Source organism: Coregonus clupeaformis, chromosome 1, assembly GCF_020615455.1.
Source record: "Coregonus clupeaformis isolate EN_2021a chromosome 1, ASM2061545v1, whole genome shotgun sequence".
Lineage (NCBI taxonomy): Eukaryota > Metazoa > Chordata > Actinopteri > Salmoniformes > Salmonidae > Coregonus > Coregonus clupeaformis.
The window spans coordinates 56,727,830-56,755,260 of NC_059192.1; the positions used below are offsets into that span (position 1 = coordinate 56,727,830).

The 27,431-nt window shown below is 41.7% G+C and overlaps 1 protein-coding gene across 1 annotated transcript in view; it reads left to right on the forward strand.

The window, feature by feature from the left end:
- Nucleotides 1-3,905: 3,905 nt before the first annotated feature.
- Nucleotides 3,906-27,431, forward strand: part of LOC121570996 (VPS10 domain-containing receptor SorCS3-like) — a 65,076-nt gene continuing 41,550 nt past the window's right edge. Inside the window, exon 1 of the mRNA XM_041882231.2 lies at nt 3,906-4,803. Coding sequence (XP_041738165.2) covers nt 4,093-4,803 — 711 coding nt within the window. The 5' untranslated portion in view covers nt 3,906-4,092. The remainder of the gene's footprint in view (nt 4,804-27,431) is intronic.

Consider the following 27,431-nt stretch of genomic DNA (forward strand, 5'->3'; position numbering starts at 1 on the left):
ACTGTATAACTGAGCTACTGTACAGTACAATGGGTAAGTATTCTCAAGCATTACAGGGAATATATATATATATATTTTAATTGTCAATCCAATATCTAGTTTATGGTTGCTTTGCTTTGCACAGTATACATAAATGTATTGTCTGTGTGTTTAGTCTCATCTTGGAAACTCCCAGCCACAAATTTTTTTTGGTTCTGTTTTTTAATCAATAGATACAGACATACTGTATCTAATACATTAAAGAAGAATAAAGCTGAAGTTCTGAGTTGAAGTGTATTTTTCTAAGTGGGTCAAAGAGATTTCCTTTGATAACAGATGGTGTTTGCTTTCCAGTGGCAATAAACACGTGTTCAGTAGAGACACATACTCCTGACTTACAATAGTGTTATTATGCATGGGTGGTCCCCTGCTAATCATGATAATCCTCCCTGATTAGAAATGATAAAACTAATAGAGAAATACTTTGACTTTATTCCAGGGAAATATATACTAATAGATTGAAATTAAGGATGAATCTTCTACTTTTATCTGTCTCAAGTACAGGTATGTTGATCAATCACATGAAGGATTTTGTTGAATGCTGTAACAAATGGGCCTTGTCTGTCTAACATTTTATGATGTATGATAGAACTAAAAACTACACACAATTTTCTAAGAACAAGAATAAACTACTTGAGTACTCCACATGGAGAGAGGAGTTACATTATAGTGCCCACCCATATAAACTGTGAGGATGACAATAATGATATAGACCAAGGGTAGGCAACCCTGGTCCTGGAGTGCTGCAGGCACTTCATATTTTTGATTTAACCAACCTGGAAAACCAGGTGTGTTAAATTCAGTCAATCACTAAACTGATCAATTAGCTCAGTTGGTCTGGTGTGGTGCCTAGTTGGGACAAAATCCTGCAGTAGCTGTGGCACTCCGGGAACAGGATTGCCTACCCCTGATATAGACAGTTAGACTTCAATCACCTTACGGAGGAACTTCTTGTCAATACAGCCGGGTAAAGGTTACACAAACAGAGATTGAAACCGTGTTTTTGATTGCTTAATTGTTTGCCATTCGCACTAGAAGTGCATTTTTTGTCTTTAATGGGATGGGGAGAGTGCACCTTGCTGTTCATCTTCAGCGCTGGACTGTGAGCTGTCTGTATGATGGCCATTACAGTTCCTTTTATGTCGAGTGCGTCCGCTCCGTCGGGATCACTGAAGTGTTGGATCTAACAAGCTTGGGATGCAGACAGCAGATGCACAAATGGGATTTTGTCCTGATAGCTTCTGGGCTGCTCCTCCTCATTTAGGCTAGGCTGGCTGGAGGCTGGGAGGCTGGATGCTGGGGACGAGCTGCTGTTTTCAGGGCTCGACTACAAACCTTCTTAAAGCTGCCCCCCGTTCGAATGAGAGGATTAGATCTGCTAATCTAATTAATCATCTACTCAGGGGAGCGGAGTGCAAAGCATAGATACACACACACACAGTTGGAGTCTGGGAGACTGCCTTTTTATCCATCTCTCTCTTTGTCACGCACACAGATGCATGCACATGTGCACACACACACACACGTGTGGGTCTGCCTTCTGCTCTCCCTCGTTCTTTCTTTCTCTTTAAATCTCTGTAAGATCCCCCCCACACACACACATAGACACAACCACACACGCTTGGAACTGGCCACTTCATTTAAGGTGCATAATAGGTAAACAGAGTCTCATCAGTCCAATTAGCCTTCCATGGCAGAGGGGTTGTGGTGGCAGGATTTGCCCACAGAGAGAGTGTGTGTGTGTGTGTGTGTGTTTGTTCGTGTGTGCAGCGTCTGCGGCATCTGCGTTGGGCTGCGTTTGAGAGCCGCAACAGTAGCACCTGCTGCCCCGAGCCTCCAGTTGCATGAATCTCAATTTCTTTGGACAGCCGTGCAGAAAGCAGTGGCCAAATGCGAAACTCCTGAGACATGGTGTCACAGGATTCTCTTTTGTTTTTTGTACATTGCACTTGATAGGGATTTTCTGCGGTAGGTTGCATCAGCCACGAAGTGATTTGCTGTAACTCTTATCCATCATGTCAACAACCCATGTGTCTTGTGATTTTATCACTGAGTAAGTGTTACATGTGAATTAAAACATGCCTTGGGTTGCTTAAACAGACAATATTTCATAACAAGTTGGTCATAAAGAGTAACTACAGAACAATTGTGATATACATGTAAGTGGCAAGAATGTGTTCTTACATGAGTTTCATAACTAGTGTATTACAGTTTATATTACAGGGTTTGCTACATTATTGTAATTCAATAGCTAGAATAGGAAATAAACATAATTGTAGAAAAAGGTAATGTGATGACTTGAAAACGCAGGAGTAGAGTTTTAAAAGCTATGAAGAGATCCAAATGTGATCAATTAGGGAGTAATTGCATAGCCTAATTATTCTATGTAACGATTGCCCTCTCTTATGACGCAGAAAAATGCTTTATGTCTCTTTCCTTTGATGCAAATACACTATGGCCTTGAAGGAAATGGAAATCTTTGTTAAATATCTTTTTCCATCAGAGCCCGATTCACAGGTGATGTAAATATAACATACATTTAGTTTCTTATCTCCTGCATAATGATATGTTCTTCATAGTCCTACTCCCCACTTTGTTCTCCTGTTTCTCAAATCAACTCTGCCTTCTCCTCAAAGATACTGAGACTGACAAATAAAGGAAATAACTGTTGCCTCTGTATAGATGGACACAGAAAGTCTTGAAAATTACAGCAACCTACAGACTCAACATGATTTCAAAGCACATTGTGTTTGGACAATTTTTTATTCATTCTTGTCATCCAAATATGCTCAACTTTGTTGGATAAAGTTAAACTGCTGCATTTTCAGTTAGACATCAACTGTTTCCAGCTTTTCTGAAGCACATTGACATACACAGCAATGAGGGTTTTCTGTGGTTCTGACCAGGTGGAATACAGCTATGACCGGAAGTGACTTTTTCGTAGCAGGTTAGGAGAATTTACACAGCAGGTTAGGATAATTAACATAGCAGATTAGGTGAATGAGGTTAAGGTTAGGAAAAGGGTTAGGGTAAGCTATGCTCTCCTAAGCCAAAAAGCTCTCCTAACCTGTGATGGCTGTACATCTAGTCACAACTGTTTTCTGTGACTCCACTCCACCTCTGCAAAATAGACTGCCATGTTCTGAGCTGGTTTGAACTGATTACAACTCTGTCTTTCTTGAGTCATTCCTATTGTTTTATTGGGATAGTTCACCCAAAATACAAATGTACATGATTTTCTACTTACCTTGGCTGTTGTCTATTTATGTTGCAGAGGTTTGGAATTATCATTTTGAAGGTACTTCCATACTAGGATATATGCCCTGTTGAGTGCCATTCATTAGAGGTCCGAGGAAGTTAATGCCATGCAGCCAGAGGCTGCTGAAATGAATGAAATAACCTAAATATGCACATACAATATATTTTTATTTTGGGTGAACACTTCCAAATGTAGGGCTAAATACACATACAGTATGTCAGAACATTGGCTACATAAACTAGCTTTAAATGTTCCTCCAAATGTCCAAAACATATCCAAAATTATAGCTGTACACACTCACCTGTTCTGCAGAAGAAGGAATTGCAATTGCGAAGAATTACCTATAGGCTACTGAGATTCATTTTTTGTCAGATGAACCATTTAACGCACTGGAGGAGTCTATTTCGAAACTCTCCAGTTGGCTGGGTAACTAATCCATATGGATTTGTCAAATAATGATACTGCTACTAATTCAAATAGACATTATGTCGATGCAAAATACATCAACAAGTTTAGATATTGCATGCGTTTTTAACGTAATTCCTCTCCTACACACCCTTCAACAAATTCCACAATCACTTTTTGTCGGGTACATTTGTCCGCTGCGCAGCGCCTGCCCAACTTGTTACTTTGACAAATTCCTGGACCTGAGCAGTTCAGATGAAGCGACTCTTGATCTTTGATTGTCGGACTAACGGTAACACAGCGAGTATTTCACAAGTTGATAGAATCTACTACTGGCGTCGAAACGTATTTTTCTTTTTCAAATATTTGGCCACAGTGAGGTGAAAACCATGGTCGTCTCGGGTTCAGTTTGGTTTTGGGCTATTTTGACTTGCGTTTTAAGCTCTTTTCACAATATGTTGACAGCATACGCTGAAATAAGTTGGCCAGAGAGTTCCACAACGAGGAGCGTTTGGCTTAACCGTATGGATAAATTGACTTTGGAGCTGCGCGCAAACCCAAAATCCACAAGGGTCAAAATCCCTAAATATATCGTCAAGGAATCTGCCTTTTCCAGAGCTTTTAAAATGGAACCAATTGATGGAAAAGCAGCGGTTCCAAAGGGTGGAAGGAGAATGGCAAAGGACTTGGACCGAGTTATTGAGAAAGTGCCACCTGATGCTATATCTTCTGGCAGAGATAAAACGGCGCCACACCGTTCCAGATATTTTACTGCTGACAGCAAAACGTCTGACAGTGTTTTTGAAGATAATGACGGCACATTTGCTTTAAGTAACCGTACAAAAACAAAGCGAAGTACAGCATTTGGCGAATATTCGGACAGGAGTCAAATTGGAGGTCCTGGTGACGCATTTTCAGCCGATAAGCTTTTGGAGCCTTTTGGCGTTTATAGTCCGAGGAGAGAATACAGAAGAACTGGGGAAGATGCAAGAACTGGTCCGAGCCAAAGTGAGCCGCTTCTGGTCACCTCCACTTTTCCTCTATTCGGAGACTCTGGGCACAACCAGGCGATGGGGCACTGGGTTGGACACAACAGCAGCGTGAGTTCAAATTTACGTTTACATTATACAAAAACACTGTATTTCAAATGGTGTGCATTTCTAAAGTCAATTTTAAACACAACCTTTTAGTATTTTACTCGATGGATCAGCCGCGGTATATTTCCAAAGTCTATCATTCAGTTGCGCATCATTACAGATAGCTTTCTCATGGTGCGTAACAAAATGCATGGGTTTCTTCTCACTTCAACTCTGAGGGAGCGTGTCTCTGAATGATTTACAGACAATATATTATTAATGTAAAAAATGCCTGTCACAGAATTTAGGTTACTTTGCTTTATGGATATTTCATTATTAATGCATAATTATAGGAGCGGGATTAGAATCAACAAATGTGAGCGCGCCTGCTCGAGTGGACTGCATGGTTAGGCTATTTGTAGGCGTTGTCTATGAAATATTGGTATTTCCATGAAAATGCAATTAAGAAAAGGTGTTGCAATCATACAGTGAAATATTACTCCATCTGTGTTTGACTACTTCCACAACTACAGCTCCGAATGTGCACTGTGCCTCCTCCATACAATAGACTAGAAATCTGTTTTTGGCGCTGACATGACTATTTTATCTACACTCATTCCATTATAGCCCAGGAAAATATATTTTCATAATAGATTAAATAATCACATTCTTAATCACAACAATCTGCACAGACAAAAACGAACAAAGGAGAGCTCACCCAGGCTGGAGGCTACCCAGCGTTTACTCTGAAGAGGAGCATTTTCACCTTATTACAACGAAGACTTCCTTTGTCCATGGCATTTGCCCCACTGTTTTAGGTAAAAAATCTGTCCAACTGCCAACATCAATAAGGTATGTTGGTCTAATCTAAAATAGGTTACCGCAGTTTAAGTGTAGTAGTCATTGATACTGTGGTTCAAACTGATCAGGGGTCTATTGGAAACAAGTTGTTGCTGAATGTTTCGCTTTCTGTATGGTCATGCTCCTACGAGATCCACTGATGCTGATGCGAACTATGTGTAGCACAGGTAGCTCAGAGAACAACACCTTGCCTGAGTAACTTTGCCAGAGAGCTGAAGACTCATTTTAGCTCTCAGGGATATTGCCTAGGCTTTAGCTCAGTGGGCTAACGTGGTCTTGAGGCACAAAGACAACCCAGATTGGATACCTGCTCGATTACATTATACACCACTGTGGAAGGCTATAATGAAGATCATGTTACTGTGTGAATGTACCCCCAAAATGGATATAGTCTTATATGTGGGTTTGGCAACATAATACTTTGTGGCAATTGAAATCATATACTTATTATTGTGTAATTATTCCTGTAAGTACAGTGCAACAAATATTGTAATTACTAATTGTTATGCTGTACTTGCTCTGTGGTTAGGGTTAGAGGTTGGGTAAGCGTAAAGGTTAGGACTAAGGTTAGGGTTACTGTTGTAAGTAAAATGTAAGTACAGTGTAACAACTAGTAATTACAATACTTGTTATGCTGTACTTACAGGAATACTTATACTCATACAGTATTAAGGGAACTGTAAAGTGTTAGCCTACCATTCCTATACCTATATTTTTACTACTCCAAACTACACTCGTATCTGCCTTTATCGTGAATGATTTGTGTGAAGGGACCTTTATGCAGCACATCACCATGGGGTCTCAGCACTTCCTCAGCACTGAGATTCATTTGGCTTCACAAAGTGCATTTTAAATTAACTGTCCAGTGAAAATCACACTTTGAACTCATACCCAAATAATGTTGTTGACTTCTCCTATAATCGTATTTGTGGCGAAAACATAAATTGGAGAAAAAACACTTAAAAAACCCCACCTCAAACTTGTATCACAAACAGACCATTCATCCATGTTTCTCAAACGTCAAATTTCTAAGTTGTTCCAAAATTCAAATGTCTAAGTCTTTAAGGTTAAGTTTAGACATTAACGCCACATTTTTAAGGTTAGGGTTAAGATCAGGCATTAACTCCAGATTCTTAAGGTTAGGCATTAACTCTGAATGGTTAAGGTAAGGGTTAAGGTTTGGGATAGGATAAAACAAAAATATAAAAAACATATTCATTTTGCTTGATTTGAACTTGCAACCTTTGAAATCAGAGGTAAATGCTTACGCCCATATGCCATCCCTGTCCACAATGCCTTAGCAAAACTGAAACCTACTTGAAGGTAATAGCGCTCACTGTTGCCCCTAGTGGCCAGTTTCCACGTCATCTCCCGACGTCCTCAGACATGGACGGACGTCAAATACTGACTTGTATCATGGGTGACCTGGCTGATTTCCTCATAGAGATAGAGTATGATGTCATACTCCTGAGGAGAATGAGCTGGCCAATCAGCGGTCTAGATGAGGAGGAGCTGGCTAATCAGCTGTCTATTTACGTTAATATCTTTAATAACCAGTAAACGCCCACACCATTCTGTTGTTGGGGTACATCCATACCATTCCAACACAGAAAATATGATTTTTAACATGCTTAACTAAGAAATGTTGGAAGGAAAACTATTTCACTCATATTGTATGTAATTATAGGCCATATTTAATAGAAATCTGGAAATACTGGACAGTTACTTTAAGTCAATGCTGCACTTATTCTGTTGCCTTGATACTTGATTCCCCTACTTACACATGCACACACATGCATGCATGCACAGACACACACACGCACATATGTACATAAGCAGACACACACAGTCACACACACACACACACACACACACACACACACACACACACACACACACACACACACACACACACACACACACTACTCAGCACATGCAGTGGTTTGACATCTTGTAGTGCCATTCATACATTCATTATTTATCAGGTGCTTGGAATGCAGAGGACTTATCATGGAGTAAGGAATCCCCATACACTATGGTGTTTTAAACATAGCAAGCATGGCTGTGAGGATTTGTGATAATGGAGTGTTGGCATAGAGCAAGCATTTAAAGACTAATGCTGTTGCCAAGCTTAATTGAGACATGTTCAGAGGTCATTAGTGTTGGAATTGATTGTTGAAACCTCTCAAACTGGACATTCAAGGTTTATTTGCTCAATGTGGATAGGTGAACAAATAGTTGAGGAGACTAATGCACAGGGGCTTTCACCAGATTTCTGTTTGGATGAAATAGGGGACTTCACAGAATAACTTTTCCTTACTCATAAAGACATAAACAATCAATTAAATCCATATGTGATTAGGAAAGACCAAGGTCTTTCTATAGCTAAGCCATAACTTTTTTGTTTGTTGTTTGCTACTAAGTGTTTATAAAAATAAATAAAAATGTCCTCTCAGAATTACAATCAAGACATTGGGCTTTTAGCTAACTGTGATGAGTGTGATAGAAGGAGTCAGGCGCAGGAGGGTAAATCACAGAATACAGAGTTTATTCCGTCGTACACAAATGGGCTGCATAGCGACACACGAAAACAGGCACAGGGGAAACTATCTACCCTGGCAATACAACGGGAGAGTAGCTCCACTGAGCTACACTACTCTCACAAATAACAATCACCCACATGGACAAGGGGGGCAGAGGGAACACTTACAGTGAGGGAAAAAAGTATTTGATCCCCTGCTGATTTTGTATGTTTGCCCACTGACAACGACATGATCAGTCTATAATTTTAATGGTAGGTTTATTTGAACAGTGAGAGACAGAATAACAACAACAAAATCCAGAAAAACACATGTCAAAAATGTTATAAATTGATTTGCATTTTAATGAGGGAAATAAGTATTTGACCCCTCTGCAAAACATGACTTAGTACTTGGTGGCAAAACACTTGTTGGCAATCACAGAGGTCAGACGTTTCTTGTAGTTGGCCACGAGGTTTGCACACATCTCAGGAGGGACTTTGTCCGACTCCTCTTTGCAGATCTTCTCCAAGTCATTAAGGTTTCGAGGCTGACGTTTGGCAACTCGAACATTCAGCTCCCTCCACAGATTTTCTATGGGATTAAGGTCTGGAGACTGGCTAGGCCACTCCAGGACCTTAATGTGCTTCTTCTTGAGCCACTCCTTTGTTGCCTTGGCCGTGTGTTTTGGGTCATTGTCATGCTGGAACACCCATCCATGACCCATTTTCAATGCCCTGGCTGAGGGAAGGAGGTTCTCACCCAAGATTTGACAGTACATGGCCCAGTCCATCGTCTCTTTGATGCGGTGAAGTTGTCCTGTCCCCTTAGCAGAAAAACACCCCCCAAAGCATAATGTTTCCACCTCCATGTTTGACGGTGGGGATGGTGTTCTTGGGGTCATAGGCAGCATTCCTCCTCCTCCAAACACGGCGAGTTGAGTTGATCCCAAAGAGCTCCATTTTCGTCTCATCTGACCACAACACTTTCACCCAGTTCTCCTCTGAATCATTCAGATGTTCATTGGCAAACTTCAGGCGGGCCTGTATATGTGCTTTCTTGAGCAGGGAGACCTTGCGGGCGCTGCAGGATTTCAGTCCTTCATGGCGTAGTGTGTTACCAATTGTTTTCTTGGTGACTAGGGTCCCAGCTGCCTTGAGATCATTGACAAGATCCTCCCGTGTAGTTCTGGGCTGATTCCTCACCGTTCTCATGATCATTGCAACTCCACGAGGTGAGATCTTGCATGGAGCCCCAGTCCGAGGGAGATTGACAGTTATTTTGTGTTTCTTCCATTTGCGAATAATCGCACCAACTGTTATCACCTTCTCACCAAGCTGCTTGGCGATGGTCTTGTAGCCCATTCCAGCCTTGTGTAGGTCTACAATCTTGTCCCTGACATCCTTGGAGAGCTCTTTGGCCTTGGCCATGGTGGAGAGTTTGGAATCTGATTGATTGATTGCTTCTGTGGACAGGTGTCTTTTATACAGGTAACAAACTAAGCTTAGGAGCACTCCCTTTAAGAGTGTGCTCCTAATCTCAGCCCGTTACCTGTATAAAAGACACCTTGGAGCCAGAAATCTTTCTGATTGAGAGGGGGTCAAATACTTATTTCCCTCATAAAAATGCAAATCAATTTATACAAATTTTGACATGCGTTTTTCTGGATTTTTGTTGTTGTTATTCTGTCTCTCACTGTTCAAATAAACCTACCATTAAAATTATAGACTGATAATTTCTTTGGCAGTGGGCAAACATACAAAATCAGCAGGGGATCAAATACTTTTTTCCCTCACTGTATACACGGACTAATGAGGGGATAAGAACCAGGTGTTTGTAATTGACAAGACAAGACTAATGGAATGATGATATATAGAGCGGCAGTGGCTAGTAAGCCGGTGATGACAAACGCCGAAGCCTGCCCGAACAAGGAGGGGAGCCAGCCTCGGTGGAAGTCGTGACACTAACAAAATGTATGCAGTCAATATGTCACTGCATGTGTTGAATACATTAATACATTGATCCTTTTATCATGATAACAAAACATGTGTCACATATTGTTCTGTCGTAAGTGTTTATCTTAGTAATTGCATAACTTGCTTCACAGTCTGTCATTAATGTGTATCTGATTACAATGGTATCATAAAATTCAAATCTCTGAAAAGTTTGAGGGGTGCCTCGAAATAGCAACAGTAATCAGAGTGAGCATCACCAAATGTGTTCGTCTAATACAGCATTTTCTAAATTACTTATTTTCTACTTATTTTATTTTGCTAATCCAATCCGAGAAGGCAATTTACCAGTTTAACATAAATCAAATTGAGATATATTTCAGTGGCCTCTGAATTGCAACTAATTTGAAGTTTAGGAATGGCCTAGTCAAAGTCCAGACCTAATCCCAATTGAGATGTTGTGGCAGGACTTGAAATGAGCAGTATTGCAAATTAAATAAATAAAATAAGTATACATTTTTGTTAAATATTTGTAAACTCAGGTGCCATTTATTTAATATTAGGTTTTGGTTGAAGATCTGACAACATTCAGCATCAACAATATGCAAAAATAGAGATAATCAGAAAGGGAGCAAATACTTTGTTACAGCACCGTACATATGAAGTGGGTAAAACAGTATGTAAACATTATTAAAGGGACCAGTGTTCAATGACTATGTAGATAGGGCAGCAGTCTTTAATGTGCAAGGTTGAGTACCGGGTGATAGCCGGCTAGTAACAGTGGCTAAAGTACAGGGCAGGGTACTGGGTGGAGGCTAGTGGTGACTATTTAACCGTCTGATGGCCTGGAGATAGGAGCTGCTTTTCAGTCTCTTGGTCCCAGCTTTGATGCACATATACTATCTCTGCCTTCGAGATGGTAGTGTCGCGAACAGCCGCTCTATCAGTCGCGCTACCTGCCGCTGCTAAACCTTTGCCGCCATTCCAAAAAATATGATAAAAAAATGTCTAAATTGTAAAAAAAAAAAAATATATATATATATACAGTGAAGGAAAAAAAGTATTTGATCCCCTGCTGATTTTGTATGTTTGCCCACTGAAAAAGAAATGATCAGGCTATGATTTTAATGGTAGGTTTATTTGAACAGTGAGAGACAGAATAACAACAAAAAAATCAAGAAAAACGCATGTCAAAAATGTTATAAATTGATTTGCATTTTAATGAGGGAAATAAGTATTTGACCCCCTCTCAATCAGAAGGATTTCTGGCTCCCAGGTGTCTTTTATAAAGGTAACGAGATGAGATTAGGAGCACACTCTTAACGGGAGTGGTCCTAATCTCAGCTTGTTACCTGTATAAAAGACACCTGTCCACAGAAGCAATCAATCAATCAGATTCCAAACTCTCCACCATGGCCAAGACCAAAGAGCTCTCCAAGGATGTCAGGGACAAGATTGTAGACCTACACAAGGCTGGAATGGGCTACAAGACCATCGCCAAGCAGCTTGGTGAGAAGGTGACAACAGTTGGTGTGATTATTCTCAAATGGAAGAAACACAAAATAACTGTCAATCTCCCTCGGCCTGGGGCTCCATGCAAGATCTCACCTCGTGGAGTTGCAATGATCATGAGAACGGTGAGGAATCAGCCCAGAACTAGACGGGAGGATCTTGTCAATGATCTCAAGGCAGCTGGGACCATAGTCACCAAGAAAACAATTGGTAACACACTACGCCGTGAAGGACTGAAATCCTGCAGCTCCCGCAAGGTCCCCCTGCTAAAGAAAGCACATATACAGGCCCGCCTGAAGTTTGCCAATGAACATCTGAATGATTCAGAGGAGAACTGGGTGAAAGTGTTGTGGTCAGATGAGACCAAAATCGAGCTCTTTGGCATCAACTCAACTTGCTGTGTTTGCAGGAGAAGGAATGCTGCCTATGACCCCAAGAACACCATCCCCACCGTCAAACATGGAGGTGGAAACATTATGCTTTGGGAGTGTTTTTCTGCTAAGGGGACAGGACAACTTCACCGCATCAAAGGGACGATGGACGGGGCCATGTACCGTCAAATCTTGGGTGAGAACCTCCTTCCCTCAGCCAGGGCATTGAAAATGGGTCGTGGATGGGTATTCCAGCATGACAATGACCCAACACACACGGCCAAGTCAACAAAGGAGTGGCTCAAGAAGAAGCACATTAAGGTCCTGGAGTGGCCTAGCCAGTCTCCAGACCTTAATCCCATAGAAAATCTGTGGAGGGAGCTGAAGGTTCGAGTTGCCAAACGTCAGCCTCGAAACCTTAATGACTTGGAGAAGATCTGCAAAGAGGAGTCGGACAAAATCCCTCCTGAGATGTGTGCAAACCTAGTGGCCAACTACAAGAAACGTCTGACCTCTGTGATTGCCAACAAAGGTTTTGCCACCAAGTACTAAGTCATGTTTTGCAGAGGGGTCAAATACTTATTTCCCTCATTAAAATGCAAATCAATTTATAACATTTTTGACATGCATTTTTCTGGATTTTTTTGTTGTTATTCTGTCTCTCACTGTTCAAATAAACCTACCATTAAAATGATAGACTGATCATGTCTTTGTCAGTGGGCAAACGTAAAAAATCAGCAGGGGATCAAATAATTTTTTCCCTCACTGTATATATATATATATATATATATATATATATATTGGGAGAACAAGTGGGGAGAACAAGTATTTGATACACTGCCAATTTTGCAGCTTTTCCTACTTACAAAGCATGTAGAGGTCTGTAATTTTTTTCATAGGTACACTTCAACTGTGAGAGACAGAATCTAAAACAAAAATCCAGAAAATCACATTGTATGATTTTTAAGTAATTAATTTGCATTTTATTGCATGACATAAGTATTTGATACATCAGAAAAGCAGAACTTAATATTTGGTACAGAAACCTTTGTTTGCAATTACAGAGATCATATGTTTCCTGTAGGTCTTGACCAGGTTTGCACACACTGCAGCAGGGATTTTGGCCCACTCCTCCATACAGACCTTCTCCAGTTCCTTCAGGTTTCGGGCCTGTCGCTGGGCAATACGGACTTTCAGCTCCCTCCAAAGATTTTCTATTGGGTTCAGGTCTGGAGACTGGCTAGGCCACTCCAGGACCTTGAGATGCCTCTTACGGAGCCACTCCTTAGTTGCCCTAGCTGTTTGTTTTGGGTCGTTGTCATGCTGGAAGACCCAGCCACGAACCATCTTCAATGCTCTTACTGAAGGAAGGAGATTGTTGGCCAAGATCTCGCGATACATGGCCCCATCCATCCTCCCCTCAATACGGTGCAGTCGTCCTGTCCCTTTTGCAGAAAAGCATCCCCAAAGAAGTATGTTTCCACCTCCATGCTTCACGGTTGGGATGATGTTCTTGGGGTTGTACTCATCCTTCTTCTTCCTCCAAACACGGCGAGTGGAGTTTAGACCAAAAAGCTCTATTTTTGTCTCATCAGACCACATGACCTTCTCACATTCCTCCTCTGGATCATCCAGATGGTCATTGGCAAACTTCAGACGGACCTTGCGTGCGCTGCAGGATTTTAATCCATGACGGCGTAGTGTGTTACTAATGGTTTTCTTTGAGACTGTGGTCCCATCTCTCTTCAGGTCATTGACCAGGTCCTGCCATGTAGTTCTGGGCTGATCCCTCACCTTCCTCATGATCATTGATGCCCCACGAGGTGAGATCTTGCATGGAGCCCCAGACCGAGGGTGATTGACTGTCATCTTGAACTTCTTCAATTTTCTAATAATTGCGCCAACAGTTGTTGCCTTCTCACCAAGCTGCTTGCATATTGTCCTGTAGCCCATCCCAGCCTTGCGCAGGTCTACAATTTTATCCCTCATGTCCTTACACAGCTCTCTGGTCTTGGCCATTGTGGAGAGGTTGGAGTCTGTTTGATTGAGTGTGTGGACAGGTGTCTTTTATACAGGTAAAGAGTTCAAACAGGTGCAGTTAATAAAGGTAATGAGTGGAGAACAAGAGGGCTTCTTAAAGAAAAACTAACAGGTCTGTGAGAGCCGGAATTCTTACTGGTTGGTAGGTGATCAAATACTTATTTCATGCAATAAAATACAAATTAATTACTTAAAAATCATACAATGTGATTTTCTGGTTTTTTGTTTTAGATTCCGTCTCTCACAGTTGAAGTGTACCTATGATAAAAATTACAGACCTCTACATACTTTGTAAGTAGGAAAAGCTGCAAAATCGGCAGTGTATCAAATACTTGTTCTCCCCACTGTATATACAGTTGAAGTCGGAAGTTTACATACACTTAGGTTGCAATCATTTAAACTCATTTTTCAACCACTCCACAAATTTCTTGTTAACAAACTATAGTTTTGGCAAGTCGGTTTGGACATCTACTTTGTGCATGACACAAGTAATTTTTCCAACAATTGTTTACAGACAGATTATTTCACTTATAATTAACTGTATCACAATTCCAGTGGGTCAGAAGATTACATACACTAAGTTGACTGTGCCTTTAAACAGCTTGGAAAATTCCAGAAAATGATGTCATGGCTTTAGAAGCTTCTGATAGGCTAATTGACATAATTTAAGTCAATTGGAGGTGTCCCTGTGGATGTATTTCAAGGCCTACCTTCAAACTCAGTGCCTCTTAGCTTGACATCATGGAATAATCAAAAAAAATCAGCCAAGACCTCAGACATTTTTTTGTAGACCTCCACAAGTCTGGTTCATTCGTGGGAGCAATTTCCAAATGCCTGAAGGTACCACGTTCATCTGTACAAACAATAGTACGCAAGTATAAACACCATCGGACCACACAGCCATCATACCGCTCAGGAAGGAGACGCATTATGTCTCCTAGAGTTGAAGATCCTTTGGTGCGAAAAGTGCAAATCAATCCCAGAACAACAGCAAAGGACCTTGTGAAGATGATGGAGGAAACAGGTACAAAAGTATCTACATCCACAGTAAAACGAGTCCTATATTGACATAACCTTTAAGGCCGCTCAGTAAGGAAGAAGCCACTGTTCCAAAACCGGCATAAAGAAGCCAGACTACGGTCTGCAACTGCACATGAGGACAAAGATTGTACTTTTTGGAGAAATGTCCTCTGGTCTGTTGAAACAAAAAGAGAACAGTTTTGCCATAATGACCATCGTTATGTTTGGAGGAAAAAAGGGGTTGCTTGCAAGCCGAAGAACACCATCCCAACCATGAAGCACGGGGGTGGCAGCATCATGCTGTGGGGGTGCTTTGCTGCAGGAAGGACTGGTGTTCTTCACAAAATAGATGGCATCATGAGGAAGGAAAATTATGTGGATATATTGAAGCAATATGTCAAGACATCAGTTAGGAAGTTAAAGCTTGGTCGCAAATGGGTCTTCCAAATAGACAATGACCCCAAGCATACTTCCAAAGTTGTGGCAAAATGGCTTAAGGAAAACAAAGTCAAGGTACTGGAGTGGCCATCAGAAAGCCCTGACCTCAATCCTATAGAAAATGTGTGGGCAGAACTGAAAAAGCATGTGCGAGCAAGGAGGCCTACAAACCTGACTCAGTTACACGAGCTCTGTCAGGAGGAATGGGACAAAATTCACCCAACTTATTGTGGGAAGCTTGTGGAAGGCTACCCAAAACGTTTGACCCAAGTTAATCAATTTAAAGGTAATGCTACCAAATACTAATTGTGTGTATGTAAACTTCTGACCCACTGGGAATGTAATGAAAATAATCTTTCTCTCTACTATTATGCTAACATTTCACATTCTTAAAATAAAGTGGTGATCCTAACTGACCTAAGACAGGGAATGTTTACTAGGATTAAATGTCAGGAATTGTGAAAAACTAAGTTTAAATGTATATGGCTAACGTGTATGTAAACTTCAGACTTCAACTGTATGTATACAGTATAAAAAAATATGTACAATATATACACTACCGTTCAAAAGTTTTAGAACACCTCAAGGGTTTTTCTTATTTTTACTATTTTCTACATTGTAGAATAATAGTGAAGACATCAAAACTATGAAATAACACATATGGAATCAGGTAGTAACCAAAAAAGTGTTAAAAAAATCAAAATATATTTTATATTTGAGATTCTTCAAATAGCCACCCTTTGCTTGATGACAGTTTTGCACACTCTTGGCATTCTCTCAATCAGCTTCATGAGGTAGTCACCCAGAATGTATTTCAATTAACTGGTGTGCCTTCGTAAAAGTGAATTTGTGGAATTTCCATCCGTCTTAATAAGTTTGAGCAAATCAGTTGTGTTGTGACAAGGTGGGGGGGGTATACAGTCCATATTATGGCAAGAACAGCTCAAATAAGCAAAGAGAAATGACAGCCCATCATTACTTTAAGACATGAAGGTCAGTCAATACGGAACATTTCAAGAATTTTGAGCGTTTCTTGAAGTGCAGTCGCAAAAACCATCAAGCGCTATGATGAAACTGGCTCTCATGAGGACCGCCACAGGAATGGAAGACCCAGAGTTACCTCTGCTGCAGAGGATAAGTTCATTAGAGTTACCAGCCTCAGAAATTGCAGCCCAAATAAATGCTTCACAGAGTTCAAATAACAGACACATCTCAACATCAACTGTTCATAGGAGACTGTATCAATCAGGCCTTCATGGTCGAATTGCTGCAAAGAAACCACTACTAAAGGACACCAATAATAAGAAGAGACTTGCTTGGGCCAAGAAACACGAGCAATGAATATTAGACTGGTGGAAATGTGTTCTTTGGTCTGGAGTCCAAATTTGAGATTTTTGGTTCCAACCGCCGTGTCTTTTTGAGACATGGTGTGGGTGAACGGATGATCTCTGCATGAGAATTTCCCACATAAAGCATGGAGGAGGAGGTGTTATAGTGTGGGGTTCTTTGCTGGTGACACTGTCTGTGATTTATTTAGAATTCAAGGCACACTTAACCAGCATGGCTACCACAGCATTCTGCAGTGATACGCCATCCCATCCGGTTTGGGCTTAGTGGGACAATCATTTGTTTTTCAACAGGACAATGACCCAACACAACTCCAGGCTGTGTAAGGGCTATTTTTCCAAGAAGGAGAGTGATGGAGTGCTGCATCAGATGACCTGGCCTCCACAATCCCCCGACCTCAACCAAATTGAGATGGTTTGGGATGAGCCGGACCGCAGATTGAAGGAAAAGCTCCTTTAATGCTGTTGGAAAAGCATTACTGGTTATGATGGTTGAGAGAATGCCAAGAGAGTGCAAAGCTGTCATCAAGGCAAAGGGTGGCTATTCAAAGAATCTCAAGTATAAAATATATTTTGATTTGTTTAACCCTTTTTTGTTACTAGATGATACCATTTGTTATTTCATAGTTTTGATATCTTCACTATTATTCTACAATGTAGTAAATAGTAGGAATAAAGAAAAACCCTTGAATGAGTATGTGTTCTAAAACTTTTGACCGGTAGTGTATATATATATATATATATATACAGTGGGGAGAAAAAGTATTTGATACACTGCCGATTTTGCAGGTTTTCCTACTTACAAAGCATGTACAGGTCTGTAATTTTTATCATAGGTACAATTCAACTGTGAGAGACGGAATCTAAAATCTAAAAACAAAAATCCATAAAATCACGTTGTATGATTTTTAAGTAATTAATTTGCATTTTATTGCATGACATAAGTATTTGATCACCTACCAACCAGTAAGAATTCCGGCTCTCACAGACCTTTTAGTTTTTCTTTAAGAAGCCCTCCTGTTCTCCACTCATTACCTGTATTAACTGCACCTGTTTGAACTCATTACCTGTATAAAAGACACCTGTCCACGCACTCAATCAAACAGACTCCAACCTCTCCACAATGGCCAAGACCAGAGAGCTTTGTAAGGACATCAGGGATAAAATTGTAGACCTGCACAAGGCTGGGATGGGCTACAGGACAATAGGCAAGCAGCTTGGTGAGAAGGCAACAACTGTTGGCACAATCATTAGAAAATGGAAGAAGTTCAAGATGACGGTCAATCACCCTCGGTCTGGGGCTCCATTCAAGATCTCACCTCGTGGGGCATCAATGATCATGAGGAAGGTGAGGGATCAGCCCAGAACTACATGGCAGGACCTGGTCAATGACCTGAAGAGAGCTGGGACCACAGTCTCAAAGAAAACCATTAGTAACACACTACGCCGTCATGGATTAAAATCCTGCAGCGCACCGCAAGGTCCCCCTGCTCAAGCCAGCACATGTCCAGGCCGTTTGAAGTTTGCCAATGACCATCTGGATGATCCAGAGGAGGAATGGGAGAAGGTCATGTGGTCTGATGAGACAAAAATAGAGCTTTTTGGACTAAACTCCACTCGACGTGTTTGGAGGAAGAAGAAGGATGAGTACAACCCCAAGAACACCATCCCAACCATGAAGCATGGAGGTGGAAACATCATTCTTTGGGGATGCTTTTCTGCAAAGGGGACAGGACGACTGCTCCGTATTGAGGGGAGGATGGATGGGGCCATGTATCGCGAGATCTTGGCCAAAAATCTCCTTCCCTCAGTAAGAGCATTGAAGATGGGTCGTGGCTGGGTCTTCCAGCATGACAACGACCCGAAACACACAGCCAGGGCAACTAAGGAGTGGCTCCGTAAGAAGCATCTCAAGGTCCTGGAGTGGCCTAGCCAGTCTCCAGACCTGAACCCAATAGAACATCTTTGGAGAGAGCTGAAAGTCTGTATTGCCCAGTGACAGCCCCGAAACCTGAAGGATCTGGAGAAGGTCTGTATGGAGGAGTGGGCCAAAATCCCTCCTGCAGTGTGTGCAAACCTGGTCAAGACCTACAGGAAACGTATGATCTCTGTAATTGCAAACAAAGGTTTCTGTACCAAATATTAAGTTCTGCTTTTCTGATGTATCAAATACTTATGTCATGCAATAAAATGCAAATTAATTACTTAAAAATCATGCAATGTGATTTTATGGATTTTTGTGATTCTCTACATGCTTTGTAAGTAGGAAAACCTGCAAAATCGGCAGTGTATCAAATACTTGTACTCCCCACTGTATATAGCTATAGATAGGCTAGTAGGATACTAGGCTAGACTGTATTATCTGCATAATGAAACAATCCCTAGTAAGCTATTGTTTTGACGGTGGACTGATTGTTTTATTTGACATGAATAGACTGGTTTTACGCAGCACAAACTTTCTATCCTAGCTGCGAGAGAGCGTGCTTGCGGCTAAGGTAGGCTATGGGCCTAGGCCTACAGGACAGTTGTATATACTTTATATAAAAATATACATTGGTTACTGATTAGTATGCTGTTGCATCGAAAATTCATTTTACAATCTGCAATGTTTGAATTTCCCACTTTAATTACTAAACAAGAAAATACATTATTGCTTCCAGCCAGCATTCTAAATAGCAGCATTGTGACACCATAGGCCTATAGCTTCGTGAAACATAAATGTTAGGCTCAACATGAGAAAATGACGACCAAATAAAATAAACATGTATCCATTTAATTAAAGTTATAGGCTACAATAAGCAGTAGCGCCACATAATCTGATAGCCTATCGATAGGCAGCCACGTAGATGTCGCTATTTCAGAACCATGGACAGCGATTGGTAGTCTGGGGGCGGGGTTTCCAAGTTTTCTGTTCTCGGCTGGAAACCTAGTGAACTGGTAGCACGGAGAAGTGATTTTGTCAGAAGTGCGTGAGAGAGAGAACGAGAGAGAGAGTTGTCCAGCTGGTATCAAAATGTATTTCAAAATGAAATTATATGGCTAGAACACTGTTGCCTTCAAACATCTCCAAAGAATCAAAATATCTGCTTTGGCAAACAACGCTTTTGTGTAATATAACTTTAATGAATCTATCTGCTCTGTGTGCCATGGTGTTTTTCAAAAGATACAGGATTGGAATTCATGGTTCCATAACAAAATCAGGCACTCAGAGAGTCAATTAAAACCAAAAAACATGAATAAACTGTTAAGATAAAGGGATGACTGATCTCCACAGAGAGTGGGAGCGATTCTGAAAATGATTGGTTGACTTTCCTGGGGCAAGGCTCTCCCCACATCAATAAAACATAAACAGGAATAAATTCACCCTTCCAGGGTCCTTACTTAATTTCATGTATGCAAGTGAGTGATGATATGCATTGAACATTGTATTTACCTAGAAGGCGCAAAATAATTTTTGCTGTGGTTCTTGTTTGTTTGTTTTGGGAATTTACATAAATGCAATACTGCATCATAGAAATGATTGAATTTGCAATGTGCCGTCTGCAACATCAATAGCCAAGCATTGCAGATACACTATGTAAGAGAGGTTAATTGCTGCTTGGTCCCCGGTGGCTGCAGTATTTACATGTATAGAAGTATTGAAGTGGCGCCGGAGAAGATGGCTGCCGTTTTACAGCCCTCTAACCAATTGTACTATTATGTGTGTTTTTTCACGTTATTTGTAATTTATTCTGTACAGAATGTTTCTGCCATAGTCTCTTAAAACCAAAAAGAGCTTCTGGATATCAGGACAGCGATTACTCAACTCGTATTGGATGAATATTTTTTATTCAAAGTGTCGGACGCGAAGGATATCCTACAGACACCCGACAAGGCCCAAATCCCTGTCATTCGCATGAGAAAGAGACTGAGATATCGTGAGCGTAGGTCGGGGTGCCTTGTAAGGATCCGATGGCGAGTGAGTAAACTGCCTCTTCCATCAATCCTATTAGCCAATGTTCAATCATTTGAAAATAAATTAGATGACCTAAGATTACGGTTATCCTACCAACGGGACATTAAAAACTGTAATATCTTATGTTTCACCGAGTCGTGGCTGAACGACGACATGGACAACATACAGCTGACGGGATATACACAACCTCTCCCTCAACGTGACCAAGACAAAGGAGAAGATTGTGGACTACAAGGAAAAAAAAGAGGACTTAGCACGCCCCCATTCTCATCAACGGGGCTGTAGTGGAACAGGTTGAGAGCTTCAAGTTCCTTGGTGTCCACATCACCAACAAACTATCATGGTCCAAACACACCAAGACAGTCGTGAAGAGGGCACGACAAAGCCTATTCCCCCTCAGGAGACTGAAAAGATTTGGCATGGGTCCTCAGATCCTCAAAAAGTTATACAGCTGCACCATCGAGAGCATCCTGACTGGTTGCATCAACGCCTGGTATGGCAACTGCTCGGCCTTGGACCGCAAGGCACTACAGAGGGTAGTGCGTATTGCCCAGTATATCACTAGGGCCAAGCTTCCTGCCATCCAGGACCTCTATACCAGGCGGTGTCAGAGAAAGGCCCTCAAAATTGTCAAAGACTCCAGCCACCCTAGTCATAGACTGTTCTCTCTGCTACCGCACGGCAAGCGGTACCGGAGCGCCAAGTCTAGGTCCAAAAGGCTTCTCAAAAGCCTCTATCCCCAAGCCATAAGACTCCTGAACAGCTAATCATGGCTACCCGGACTATTTGCATTGCCCGTGCATTGTCGGTTAAGGGCTGTAAGTAAGCATTTCACGGTAATGTTGTATTCGATGCATGTGGCAAATAAAATTTATTTGATTTGATTTGGTATAGTAGTTGTTCTCGATTGACATGAGCTGCAGTTGCTCTGCCTAACAATAATGAGAGAGATGTTTGAACATTTTGTGTCCAATTATGTACCCGTGATGAATCCAATTATGTACCCGTGGATTGCCGTTGACCTAATTCAATGGGTCAATATTTGTTAATAGTCATGAAGCCAATGGGGAGAAACAACAGATGTGGGAGATGCTCTCACAATTTAGACAACATTGTCTTGGTTGTCTACGCTTAGCCTAAACCCAAATATTAGCCTGACACTTGTGTTAGGGTCAATTACAGTCAAGTCAACAGATCATCTATGGAATTGTATGATTTGTTCTTTATAAGGCTAATGATGGGTGAAATCATGAAATTAATGACAATGACATTACAATGCCTTTGGCATCACTTAAGTTGTGTAAATGAAGGACAACCAATGCCTTTTGGTGTAATATGATATGGCTTCATTATATAGCATTCCCTACAGGAAAGAGGTTTATTACAGACAGATGTTATCTAAGTATCAAGCCACTTTGCCATCATAACCAGCAAAACATAAAGAAACTAATACTAGCCTACACTGTTTGGTGGGACTTTTTTCCTCCTCTAATTTTTTCAGAGGCAATTAGTTCAAACATCGGAGCCATTTAACTAAATTGTATTCCAAATTGATTCTGACTCTGGTGTTGGTCCTTGCAGACATGGCACATTTAGTTATGCAAATGTATATCTTTCTCTTTGATTGGTTAATTAACCTGGAATGGAGATAGTCCAAGCCTAGAAGAGCCATCGTTTGATGGGTATATTGGGTTCTGTCATTGTTATCTTACTCCTTTGTGGCTTTTTTGGTTGAATGACTCGTTCTATGGGTCCCACAAGGTTAATGTGTTTAAACTCACTGTAATTGAGCTTTCGACCCGTCTTTCAGTCTTAATGTTTTATTTATGATGTAACAGCACATTGTTGCTCCTCTCTTGATCTTTATCTTCTTCTCTCTCTCCGTCTCTCCCTCCCTCTCTTTCTACAAGCCCCCTCTCTTTCTTTTACTCTTTCTCGTTCATGGGCATAAATATGGAGTTGGTCCCCCCATTGCTGCTATAACAGCTTCCACTCTTCTGGGAAGGCTTTCCACTAGATGTTGGAACATCGCTGCGGGGACTTGCTTCCATTCAGCCACAAGAGCATCAGTGAGGTCGGGCACTGAAGTTGGGCAATTAGGCCTGGCTCGCAGTCTGCATTCCAATTCATCCCAAAGGTGTTCGATGGGATTGAGGTCAGGGCTCTGTGCAGGCCAGTCAAGTTCTTCCACACAGATCTTGACAAACCATTTCTGTATGGACCTCGCTTTGTGCATTGGGGCATTGTCATGCTGAAACAGGAAAGGGCCTTCCCCAAACTGTTGCCACAAAGTTGGAAGCACAGAATAGTCTAGCGTTTAGATTTTCCTTCACTGGAACTAAGGGGCCTAGCCCGAACCATGAAAAACAGCCCAAGACCATTATTCCTCCCCTACAAAACTTTACATTTTGCACTATGCATTCGGGCAGGTAGCGTTCTCCTGGCATCCGCCAAACCCAGATTCATCCGTCGGACTGCCAGGTGGCGGCGAGCTTTACACCACTCCAGCAGACGATTGGCATTGCGCATGTTGATCTTAGGCTTGTGTGCGGCTGCTTGGCCATGGAAACCCATTTCATGAAGCTACCGACTAAGAGTTTTTGTGCTACGTTGCTTCCAGAGGCAGTTAGGAACTCGGTAGTGAGTGTTGCAACTCGGTGGTCCCGTTCTGTGAGCTTGTGTGGCATGGATGACTGATGAAGACCTAAGGGTCGAAACATTGTTATAAATAAATATCACCTGGGAGCATGAGCAGCAGTGTGCAGCATTTTCCTTTCTGTTTTTCATGAATTTGCCTACAACTCCAGCACCTGCGGAAAGTACCTGGATGTGCGTATGTTCTTCAGCTTTTGAGCTTGTGTGGTCTACCACTTCACGGCTGAGACGTGGTTGCTCCTAGATGTTTCCACTTCACAATAACAGCACTTACAGTTGACCGGGGCAGATCATAATTATTGGCACCCTTGATAAAGATTAGCAAAATAAACTGTATAAAATAAAAAATACAAATATGTGAGCTATATGGTATGCTGAAAAAAGTTTACAATTATGTTATTTTATACTAATACAATTGCTCAAAGAAAGAGAATTTGGTTAAAACAAGTAATAAAAAAATCTAAAAAAGATAGGGGTAAAAATTGTTGGCACCCCTGTTTTCAATACTCCAGCACCCTCCCCTTGCGAGGATAACGACACTATGCCTTTTTCTAAAATGTTTTATGAGATTGGAGAACACATTGGGAGGGATCTTAGACCATTCCTCCATTCAGAATCTTTCCAGATCCTTGATATCCTTCTTCTGTGCTTATGGACTGCCCTCTTCAATTCAAACCAAAGGTTTTCATTGGGGTTCAAGTCCGGAGACTGAGATGGCCATTGCAAAATGTTGGCTTTGTGGTCAATTAACAATTTCTTTGTAGAATTTTATGTGTGCTCGGGGTTATTGTCTTGCTGGAAGATCAACTTCTAACAATCCTTCTTTCGAAACCAAACCCACCACTGGTGTGAGTGGCCAAAGAGCTCTATTTTCAAGTCATCCAACAAATGTAAACGCCTTGAGTTTGTTAAACTGCATTGGCCCTTGGATTGGAACTGGTGCTATAGTCAGATGACATGAAAATACAGGTCTTGGCCATGCACACCAGTGGTGGGTTTGGCGTCAGAATAAGGATGAATAAGCAGAAAAGAACCCCATACCTACTGTAGAATATGGTGGTGGATCTTTGATGTTATGGAGCTATTTTGATTCCACTGGTCCTGGAGCCCTTTTTAAGGTCAGCGGCATCATGAACTTTACCCAGTACCAGGACATTTTAGCAAAACACCTGGTTGCCTCTTCCAGGAAGCTGACATTTGGCCGCAAGTGGATCTTCCAGCAAAGAAATGGTTAATTGACCACAAAATCAAGATTTTGCAATGCTATCTCCGTCTCCAGCCCATTATCAGCCTCAAAACATCATCCTGTCACACTTATGTCAACTGGCCATGCTCCCAGTAGGCTTTGCGGTGGCAATGGGAAAAGATGAGCATCAACCAATTGACACTTACGTCAATAAATTGCATTCCATGGTAGAAGATGAATGTCACAGGGTTGACTAGTACTACAGCAATGAAATGCTTGTAGAACTGGCAAACCTAAATCAACATATTATTGGTTGAATATTGATTGTTGAAATTTTTATGTTGCATACTGCACTATGAATTTTGATAATCTGGTTTAATCTATTTGAAGGAGAGAGGTAAAAGGAAAATAAAATAAAATGTTATTTGTCATATGCGTCGTAAACAACAGATTCCCACGGGGGGCCATTATGAAAAATACAAATAATGTATGCACTAACTGTAAGTCGCTCTGGATAAGAGCGTCTGCTAAAATGACTAAAATGTAAATGTAAAAAATGTGTAGACTAACAGTGAAATGGTTACTTACAGGCCCTTCCCAACAATGCAGAGAGAAAGAAAATAGATAAACAATAGAAAAGTTAAACACGTAATAATAAAAGTCATAATAAATACACAAGTAATGATAACATCGCTATATACACGGGGTACCAGTACCGAGTCGATGTGCAGGGCTACGAGGTAATTGAGGTACATATGTACATATAACTAGGAATAAAGTGACAGATAATAAACAGTAGCAGCAGCGAATGTGATGAGTAAAAAAAGTTTATTCAAAAAGGGTCAATGTAGATAGTCTGGGTAGCTATATTATTTAAATAACTATTTAGCAGCATTATGGCTTGGGAGTAGAAGCTGTTCAGGGTCCTGTTGGATCCAGACTTGGTACTCAGTACTGCTTGCCATGTGGTAGCAGAGAGAAAAGTCTATGATTTGGGTGGTTGGAGTCTTTGACGATTTTTAGGGCCCTCTGACACCGCCTGGTATAGAGGTCCTGGATGGCAGGGAGCTCGGCCCGTGATGTACCCTCTGTAGTGCCTTGCGGTCGTGTGCCAAGCAGTTGCCATACCAAGCAGTAATGCAGCCAGTCAAGATGCTCTCAATGTTGCAGATGCATAACTTCTTGAGGATCTCAGGGCCCATGCCAAATCTTTTCAGCCTCATGAGGGGGAAGAGGCATTGTTGTGCCCTCCTCACGACTGTGTTGATGTGTGTGGACTTTCATAGATCCTTAGTGATGTGGACACCGACAAACTTTGAAGCTCACGACCCACTCCGCTACAGCCCCGTCGATGTGAATGGGGGCATGCTTGGTCCTCTGTTTCCTGTAGTCCACGATCAGCTCCTTTGTCTTTCTGACATTGAGGGAGAGGTTGTTGACCTGGCACCACACTGCCAGGCCTCAGACCTCCTCCCTATAGGCTGTCTCATAGTCTTTTGTTATCAGGCCCACCACAGTCGCATCGTCGGCAAACTTAATAATGGTGTTGGAGGCGTGCGCAGCCATGCAGTCATGGGTGAATAGGGAGTAAAAGAGGGGACTAAGCATGCACCCTTGAGGGGCCAACGTGGCAGATGTGTTGTTGCCTACCCTCACCACCTGGAGGCGGCCCATCAGGAATTCCAGGATCCAGTTGCAGAGGGAGGTGTTCAGTCCCAGGGTCCTTAGCTTAGTGATGAGCTTGGAGGGCATATGGTGTTGAACGCTATGCTGTAGTCCATGAACAGTATTCTCACATAGGTGTTCCTCTTGTCCAGGTGGGAAAGGGCAGTGTGGAGTGCAATAGAGATTGCATCATGTGTGGATCTTTTGGAGAGGTTTGTGAATTGGAGTGGGTCCAGGGTGTCTGGGATGATGGTGTTGGCTACAGATGTGAGTGCTACGGGGCGACAGTCATTTAGACCGGTTACCTTGGCGTTATTGGGCACAGGGACTATGGTGGTCTGCTAGAAACATGTAGGTATTACAGACTGGGTCAGGGAGAGGTTTAAATGTCAATGAAGACACTTGCCAGCTGTTTAGCGCATGCTCTGAGTACATGTCCTGGTAATACATCTGGCCTTTCGCCTTGTAAATGTTAAATTGTTTAAAGGTCTTACTCACACCGGCTAGGAAAAGCGTGATCACACAGTTGTGCGGAACAGCTGGTCCTCTCATGCATGGTTCAGTGTTGCTTGCCGCAAAGCGAGCATAGAAGGCATTTAGCTTGTCTGGTAGGCTTGCGTCACAAAGCAGCTCGCGGCTGGGTTTCCCTTAGTAATACGTGATAGTTTGCAAGCCCTGCCACATCTGCACATCAGAGCCGGTGTAGTAGGATTGACGCTTTGCCTGTTTTATGGTTCGTCGGAGGGTGTAGCGGGATTTCTTATAACCGTCCAAATTAGTCTCCCACTCCTTGAAAGCGGCATTATCTCAGTGCGGATGTTACCTGTAATCCATGGCTTCTGGTTGGGATATGTACTGTACAACGTCGATGCACTTATTAATGAAGCCGGTGACTAATGTGGTTAACTCCTCAATGCCATCGGATGAATCCTGGAACATATTCCAGTCTGTGCTAGTAAAACAGTCCTTTAGATTAGCATCCGCTTCACCGGGCCACTTCCATATTGAGCTAGTCTCTGGTGCTTCCTGTTTCTGTTTTTGCTTGTAAGCAGGAATCAGGGGGATAGAGTTATGGTCAGATTTGCCAAATATATGTGTTTCTGTGTGTGGAGTAAAGGTGATCTAGAGTTTT